At 51.9% G+C, this 9,064-nt stretch overlaps 1 protein-coding gene across 1 annotated transcript; it reads right to left on the minus strand.

The window, feature by feature from the left end:
• Window positions 1-1,402: 1,402 nt before the first annotated feature.
• Window positions 1,403-2,201, minus strand: LOC116406990 (coiled-coil domain-containing protein 77-like). Its single transcript, XM_031892324.1, has 3 exons — window positions 2,186-2,201; window positions 1,818-2,067; window positions 1,403-1,737 (listed from the first exon to the last, which is right to left on the minus strand). Exons 2-3 carry the CDS (start codon window positions 1,974-1,976, stop codon window positions 1,600-1,602), a joined length of 297 nt encoding a protein of 98 aa, XP_031748184.1. The 5' UTR covers window positions 1,977-2,067; window positions 2,186-2,201; the 3' UTR covers window positions 1,403-1,599.
• Between the last annotated feature and the right edge of the window lie 6,863 nt (window positions 2,202-9,064).

A 9,064-nucleotide genomic window follows, 5' to 3' on the forward strand; every position in this document is an offset into this window, starting at 1 on the left:
AAATGAAACAGCGGACAATTGCTGGATCCCAAAGGGGGAGGGCCAACAACAGCCAATCAAAATATACCCATTGACTTTAATGGGAAAATTAAACTGCCGCCAATCTTACAGCTCTGAGGCTACAGTCCCCAAACTTGAATCACATAGTCATGGGGTCAGCCTGAATGAAAATATGATGATTGTTGGAGCCCAAAAGGGCGGGAACTTGAACAAGCCAATCAGATTTTTACCTGCTGCCATTTTCCACAGTAAAACACCGGGTCCCCAACTTGCAGAGTTAATGCGCAAAGTTTGCCAGAGTTAGTCACTGGGTAAGTACAATTCCAGGTTAGAAAAGTGAGGCGGAGCACCAACGCACAATCAGATGTCTCTTGTTGACTTTCAGTGGGGAAATTTAAATTGCTGCCATTCAGACAGTATTTAAAACCAGGGTCCCCAAACTTTGCACAGTGGTTTTTACTATAGAACTGTGGTCCAAGGTTAGAGAAAGTGGGCGAGCCAACAGATCAAATTTCCTTTAGTGACTTCACGTTTTTTAACCAACATAAAGTTTGTTCTCAACCTTCCACTTCTAGTTGTTATGTTATTTTCTCTATTAGGCCCTATCCTATAACATATACCAGTCTCTCACTCAAACCACTTCCTGGTTGCTAAAGGGTAATGTAACCCTAGCAACCAGAGACTCGGGGAGGTGGCTGAACAAAAAGTAAAATACATTTAACAAACACAAAAAAATAAAGACCAATTGCAAACTGTATTAGAATATTTACTTTCTACATCATACTAAATCAGGGATCTTCAAACCATGGCCCAAAGGCCGGATTTAGCCCCCCAGGTAATTAACCTGCCCCGGCTGCCCTCCTCACCCCTGGCTACTACCTGTAGACCTGCAGACGCAGCCAGGGAATGGGGGAGCAGGGAGCTAAAGGATGCAGCAGGGAGTGGGGAGCAGGGAGTCGGAGAATGAAAGCAGGGAGCAGGAAGGCGGAGGACGGAGCGGGGGAGAAGGGAGCTGGAGGACGCAGCAGGAAGTGGGGAGGCCGGGGGATGCAGCGGGGGAGTAGGGAGCCAGAGGACACAGCTGGGAGTGGGGGAGCAGGGAGTTGGAGGACGAAGCAGGGGAGCTGGAGGACAAGACAGGGGAGCAGGGAGCAAAGGGACGAAGCAGGGAGTGGGGAAGCAGGGAGCCAGAAGACACAGCTGGGAGTGGGGAAGCCGGGGGATGCAGCGGGGGAGCAGGGAGCTGAGCTGAGGACACAGCTGGGAGTGGGGAGCAGGGAGTCGGAGGACGAAGCAGGGGAGCAGGGAGACGGAGGATGGAGCGGGGGAGCAGGGAGTCGAAGGACAAAGCAGGGAGCAGGGAGCCGGAGGATTGAGCGGGGGAGCAGGGAGTCGGAGGACAAAGCAGGGAGCAAGAGGATGCAGCGGGAGCAGGGGAACAGACAGTGGGCCATAGTTTGAGGATGCGGGGGCCTAGTTTGAGGACTACAGTCCGGCCCCCCAGCAGTCTGAGGGACCATGAACTGGCCCCATGTCTAAAAAGTTTCAGGACCCCTGTAGTAAATGGTAACTCAAATGTGAACCCCCCTTTACAAGGTATTAAGAACTCACCTTGAAGATTTCCCTGCCCACGTCTCCCTCCTCTCGTATCTTTCCCAGCTCATCCTCCAGTGTCACACACTGCTCCCGGTACATTTCAGCGAGGCGATGTGCTTGTGCCAGCTGCTCTGTAAGAGACTGTATAAGAAGAGGCATAAGAACCAGCAAGCAGCGCTAATACCATAATATCCTTTATTCACACATTCATGGGAATTACCCTTCACTTCCTCACTGTGCGAGTGCCGACTTGCTTTCTCGACCAATGACAAACGCAGGATCTCTCGCTCGTGTTCCCGCTCTTGCTCTGTGTCACTACTTAAAGCCAACTGCTCTCGGCACCGGTCTAGCTCTCGGAGCAGCCGATCTTTCTCGGCCATCCAAGATTTCTCATTGGCTCGGCACTCAAATTATTTCAGTTGCAGGAAATCCCTGGTGCTCTCGTACAGCAATTTCTGGGTCTTATTCAGCCTGGGAAAGATAGAAAGTGATGGTTCCAGAAGCCAGTGATGTACAACAGGGGGCTGATTTCCCCCAAACCCTAGGTGTAGGAGGCCTATGGATTTCTCTACTTTTCTCACACACTCACTTATCTGTCATAGATTATCATTTTGTCCTGGTCTCTTTGGTGCTGCACCTGGGTTTCTTCCACGCGGCACCTTCCTGTCCTCTAACAGAGTCTCTATCTGCTCTTTGGATAGTCGTGTTCTGCTCTTCCAGCTGGGCCTGCAGCGCCTCCACCTGGTCAGAAGAAAAGTAACAACTTGAATTCAGTTTGCCTTTCAAGAAGGCTTGTAATCCAAAAGTAGGAACCCCAATCAGGGTCAGAAACTATGGGTAGGAAGCAGAGGCAGCTGCCTAGGGTGCAAGGATTGGGGGCGGCAGGTGGCCGACTGGGTTGTCTAGGGCGCCCGGTCGCTTAACCCGGCTCTGACCCCAATATCTGTTTCACACATTACATGAACAGAATGACCCAAGGAATAATTAAATATTCAAACGCAGCTTCACCTGAAGCAAAAGAATCTGGGGATCTTCTTTCTTGCCCTCTTGCTTCTGTCTTGCTTCCCGGTGCTTTCAGAGGTGCTTGTTTGGTACCTGTAAGTGGAAGCAGCGGGTCACCTACTGAACATATATGAAAGAGTCAACTTAGGGAAACTTACAGCCATGGCTCCTTTATATAAAAGAAACAGATATTAAAACAAAAGCCAAGTTTAAACACATTTTAGGAATAGATTTGAAAGCACACAAGTCACTAACCTGCCTGGCCTGAACGTTGCAGTTTCCGGGCGTATGGATCCCCAGAATGAACAGCACGTTGGGGAATGGTGACCTGCAATCATAGATGAATTAAAGGGAAAGTTAATTTAAGATAAAACCTGGCTGATTTTTTATTTTTATTAGCAACCTCCCTGGAATTTGGAAACCCATCAGTGCCCCCCCAATACTTATGTCGTTAGGAAGCTCAGATTCTCCCTATTGCTTGTTACATGGCCAGGCAGATCTAAGACAAAACCGAGAAGCTCACATGGATATTCTTGTTATGCGGCTGAAAAATGGGTTACTGTTATGGGTTACTGCCCAGGGGCAAATCAGCCCAGTGTTGTTAATTAAGCACCAATGGGTTCCCTAAACAAAGAGGACATCAGGAGACAGGACACTGATGACAGGTGAGGACCCTCCTCCTCTCCCTTTACCCCACCATTCCGGAAGGGAGCCAGCTTGTAATAAAGAGAAATAAGCTCTAGAACATAAACCTACTAACAACTCTCAACAAGACTAAGGGCAATTTTGAACAAGAGTTGGGGGAGGGAAGCCCTGTGTCCCCCTTACGACTGGAGAGAAAAGGATTTAACAGTAACACATAAATCTCCTTTTCTCCCATGTCTAGGGGACACAGGGACCGTGGGGACATTTTTGTCCGGTGTCTGCCATTTCTTTATCAATGTCTGCATTTGATCATGAACTGAATTCTCCTGAATAGCATTAACCCTTTTACTGCCAGCTGTTTTGGTCAAAGCGGAACGTGTATTGCCAGACAGTTTTTGAACATTTTGCACTGTTTCACTTTAGGGGCCTTTCCTTGGGGGGACTTTTAGTTTACCCAGGAAAACAATATATCGATTTTTTCAGAACAATCTAAGCTTTCAAAATATGGTAGAATTTTTGTGTAATTCCAATTCTGTAACAAGAGATAGGCGTCTAAATGTGTAAAAATAAAAAAAAATCACATTTTCCATAATATAAACACACATACTAGAAACAAAAATTATTTTATGCCCGAATATACAACTGATTTGGAAAGTCCCATGTCTCCTGAACGTGCCAATACCAAATATATATAGTTTTATGGGGATTTCTCACTTGTATAGGTCACAAACTCCCAGCAGTACATTACCAAATTCCCAAAGCACTGCTCCAGAAAGCTGCATATTTTAGATTTAAAGGACAAAATTTCCACTAACAGAAGGTTTATCCCAGAAAATTGGGCATTTTTGGAAAGAACAGATTCTGGGGAATCCAGAATAGGCACAACTGTCTGTCTACTCCAAACTATCAAGTCGCTATGCTTTCCTAAATTTATTGGTTTTTATCAAAATTTGTGATTTAAAAAAAAAAATTGCTTTAAAGCTTCCAGTCTATAGTATCGTATCTCCTACAGGTCATAAAGTAACCAAATAAAACACCCTAAATATGAACCCCAGGGGTCCCCTGAACAGTTTGATGCCCAATATGTATAGGTTTAGCTAAGTATGTGGCATGTAGGGGCCCCAATGGGAACATACCCCCATATGTACTGTCATTTCTGTCATTTCAGCTTCTGCCAAATCAACACATTTACATCATTATATGTCGGATAATGCTACAAAAAAAGTACACTCACCCCAGAAAGCCATATATTTTTGGAAAGTACAAATCCCCCCGAATCTATAATGGGTAAACATTTCTTTTTGCTCCAAAGTACCAAGCTGTAAAGCTTTCCTAAGTTTGCAGATCAGCCCCCCAGCCCAATAAATAGTGACTGTCTGTAGCACCTTACAGCCCCCCTGGCATTCCCAGTACCCAGAGGCACAAACAGCCCCCCCAGCCCAATAAATAGTGACTGTCTGTGGCACCTTACAGCCCCCCTGGCATTCCCAGTACCCAGAGGCACAAACAGCCCCCCCAGCCCAATAAATAGTGACTGTCTGTGGCACCTTACAGCCCCCCTGGCATTCCCAGTACCCAGAGGCACAAACAGCCCTCCCAGCCCAATAAATAGTGACTGTCTGTGGCACCTTACAGCCCCCCTGGCATTCCCAGTACCCAGAGGCACAAACAGCCCCCCCCAGCCCAATAAATAGTGACTGTCTGTGGCACCTTACAGCCCCCCTGGCATTCCCAGTACCCAGAGGCACAAACAGCCCCCCCAGCCCAATAAATAGTGACTGTCTGTGGCACCTTACAGCCCCCCTGGCATTCCCAGTACCCAGAGGCACAAACAGCCCCCCCCCAGCCCAATAAATAGTGACTGTCTGTGGCACCTTACAGCCCCCCTGGCATTCCCAGTACCCAGAGGCACAAACAGCCCCCCCCAGCCCAATAAATAGTGACTGTCTGTGGCACCTTACAGCCCCCCTGGCATTCCCAGTACCCAGAGGCACAAACAGCCCCCCCCAGCCCAATAAATAGTGACTGTCTGTGGCACCTTACAGCCCCCCTGGCATTCCCAGTACCCAGAGGCACAAACAGCCCCCCCAGCCCAATAAATAGTGACTGTCTGTGGCACCTTACAGCCCCCTGGCATTCCCAGTACCCAGAGGCACAAACAGCCCCCCCAGCCCAATAAATAGTGACTGTCTGTGGCACCTTACAGCCCCCCTGGCATTCCCAGTACCCAGAGGCACAAACAGCCCCCCCCAGCCCAATAAATAGTGACTGTCTGTGGCACCTTACAGCCCCCCTGGCATTCCCAGTACCCAGAGGCACAAACAGCCCCCCCAGCCCAATAAATAGTGACTGTCTGTGGCACCTTACAGCCCCCCTGGCATTCCCAGTACCCAGAGGAACAAACAGCCCCCCCCCAGCCCAATAAATAGTGACTGTCTGTGGCACCTTACAGCCCCCCTGGCATTCCCAGTACCCAGAGGCACAAACAGCCCCCCCAGCCCAATAAATAGTGACTGTCTGTGGCACCTTACAGCCCCCCTGGCATTCCCAGTACCCAGAGGAACAAACAGCCCCCCCAGCCCAATAAATAGTGACTGTCTGTGGCACCTTACAGCCCCCCTGGCATTCCCAGTACCCAGAGGAACAAACAGCCCCCCCAGCCCAATAAATAGTGACTGTCTGTGGCACCTTACAGCCCCCCTGGCATTCCCAGTACCCAGAGGCACAAACAGCCCCCCCCCAGCCCAATAAATAGTGACTGTCTGTGGCACCTTACAGCCCCCTGGCATTCCCAGTACCCAGAGGAACAAACAGCCCCCCCAGCCCAATAAATAGTGACTGTCTGTGGCACCTTACAGCCCCCTGGCATTCCCAGTACCCAGAGGCACAAACAGCCCCCCCAGCCCAATAAATAGTGACTGTCTGTGGCACCTTACAGCCCCCCTGGCATTCCCAGTACCCAGAGGCACAAACAGCCCCCCCAGCCCAATAAATAGTGACTGTCTGTGGCACCTTACAGCCCCCCTGGCATTCCCAGTACCCAGAGGCACAAACAGCCCCCCCCAGCCCAATAAATAGTGACTGTCTGTGGCACCTTACAGCCCCCCTGGCATTCCCAGTACCCAGAGGCACAAACAGCCCCCCCCAGCCCAATAAATAGTGACTGTCTGTGGCACCTTACAGCCCCCTGGCATTCCCAGTACCCAGAGGCACAAACAGCCCCCCCAGCCCAATAAATAGTGACTGTCTGTGGCACCTTACAGCCCCCCTGGCATTCCCAGTACCCAGAGGAACAAACAGCCCCCCCAGCCCAATAAATAGTGACTGTCTGTGGCACCTTACAGCCCCCCTGGCATTCCCAGTACCCAGAGGCACAAACAGCCCCCCCCAGCCCAATAAATAGTGACTGTCTGTGGCACCTTACAGCCCCCCTGGCATTCCCAGTACCCAGAGGCACAAACAGCCCCCCCAGCCCAATAAATAGTGACTGTCTGTGGCACCTTACAGCCCCCCTGGCATTCCCAGTACCCAGAGGCACAAACAGCCCCCCCCAGCCCAATAAATAGTGACTGTCTGTGGCACCTTACAGCCCCCCTGGCATTCCCAGTACCCAGAGGCACAAACAGCCCCCCCAGCCCAATAAATAGTGACTGTCTGTGGCACCTTACAGCCCCCCTGGCATTCCCAGTACCCAGAGGCACAAACAGCCCCCCCCAGCCCAATAAATAGTGACTGTCTGTGGCACCTTACAGCCCCCCTGGCATTCCCAGTACCCAGAGGCACAAACAGCCCCCCCAGCCCAATAAATAGTGACTGTCTGTGGCACCTTACAGCCCCCCTGGCATTCCCAGTACCCAGAGGCACAAACAGCCCCCCCAGCCCAATAAATAGTGACTGTCTGTGGCACCTTACAGCCCCCCTGGCATTCCCAGTACCCAGAGGCACAAACAGCCCCCCCAGCCCAATAAATAGTGACTGTCTGTGGCACCTTACAGCCCCCCTGGCATTCCCAGTACCCAGAGGCACAAACAGCCCCCCCAGCCCAATAAATAGTGACTGTCTGTGGCACCTTACAGCCCCCCTGGCATTCCCAGTACCCAGAGGCACAAACAGCCCCCCCCAGCCCAATAAATAGTGACTGTCTGTGGCACCTTACAGCCCCCCTGGCATTCCCAGTACCCAGAGGCACAAACAGCCCCCCCCAGCCCAATAAATAGTGACTGTCTGTGGCACCTTACAGCCCCCCTGGCATTCCCAGTACCCAGAGGCACAAACAGCCCCCCCCAGCCCAATAAATAGTGACTGTCTGTGGCACCTTACAGCCCCCCTGGCATTCCCAGTACCCAGAGGCACAAACAGCCCCCCCAGCCCAATAAATAGTGACTGTCTGTGGCACCTTACAGCCCCCCTGGCATTCCCAGTACCCAGAGGCACAAACAGCCCCCCCAGCCCAATAAATAGTGACTGTCTGTGGCACCTTACAGCCCCCCTGGCATTCCCAGTACCCAGAGGCACAAACAGCCCCCCCAGCCCAATAAATAGTGACTGTCTGTGGCACCTTACAGCCCCCCTGGCATTCCCAGTACCCAGAGGCACAAACAGCCCCCCCAGCCCAATAAATAGTGACTGTCTGTGGCACCTTACAGCCCCCCTGGCATTCCCAGTACCCAGAGGCACAAACAGCCCCCCCAGCCCAATAAATAGTGACTGTCTGTGGCACCTTACAGCCCCCTGGCATTCCAGTACCCAGAGGCACAAACAGCCCCCCCCCAGCCCAATAAATAGTGACTGTCTGTGGCACCTTACAGCCCCCCTGGCATTCCCAGTACCCAGAGGAACAAACAGCCCCCCCAGCCCAATAAATAGTGACTGTCTGTGGCACCTTACAGCCCCCCTGGCATTCCCAGTACCCAGAGGAACAAACAGCCCCCCCAGCCCAATAAATAGTGACTGTCTGTGGCACCTTACAGCCCCCTGGCATTCCCAGTACCCAGAGCACAAACAGCCCCCCCCCCCAGCCCAATAAATAGTGACTGTCTGTGGCACCTTAAAGCCCCCCTGGCATTCCCAGTACCCAGAGGCACAAACAGCCCCCCCCAGCCCAATAAATAGTGACTGTATGTGGCACCTTACAGCCCCCCTGGCATTCCCAATACCCAGAGGCACAAACAGCCCCCCCAAACCCAATAAATAGTGACTGTATGTGGCACCTTACAGCCCCCCTGGCATTCCCAGTACCCAGAGGCACAAACAGCCCCCCCAGCCCAATAAATAGTGACTGTATGTGGCACCTTACAGCCCCCCTGGCATTCCCAGTACCCAGAGGCACAAACAGCCCCCCAGCCCAATAAATAGTGACTGTCTGTGGCACCTTACCGCCCCCCTGGCATTCCCAGTACCCAGAGGCACAAACAGCCCCCCCAGCCCAATAAATAGTGACTGTCTGTGGCACCTTACAGCCCCCCTGGCATTCCCAGTACCCAGAGGAACAAACAGCCCCCCCAGCCCAATAAATACTGACTGTCTGTGGCACCTTACAGCCCCCCTGGCATTCCAAGTACCTAGAGGCACAAACAGCCCCCCCCAGCCCAATAAATAGTGACTGTCTGTGGCACCTTACAGCCCCCCTGGCATTCCCAGTACCCAGAGGCACAAACAGCCCCCCCAGCCCAATAAATAGTGACTGTCTGTAGCAACTTAAAGCCCCCCTGGCATTCCCAGTACCCAGAGGCACAAACAGCCCCCCCAGCCCAATAAATAGTGACTGTCTGTGGCACCTTACAGCCCCCCTGGCATTCCCAGTACCCAGAGGCACAAACAG

Source organism: Xenopus tropicalis, chromosome 8, assembly GCF_000004195.4.
Source record: "Xenopus tropicalis strain Nigerian chromosome 8, UCB_Xtro_10.0, whole genome shotgun sequence".
In the NCBI taxonomy this organism is placed as follows: Eukaryota; Metazoa; Chordata; class Amphibia; order Anura; family Pipidae; genus Xenopus; species Xenopus tropicalis.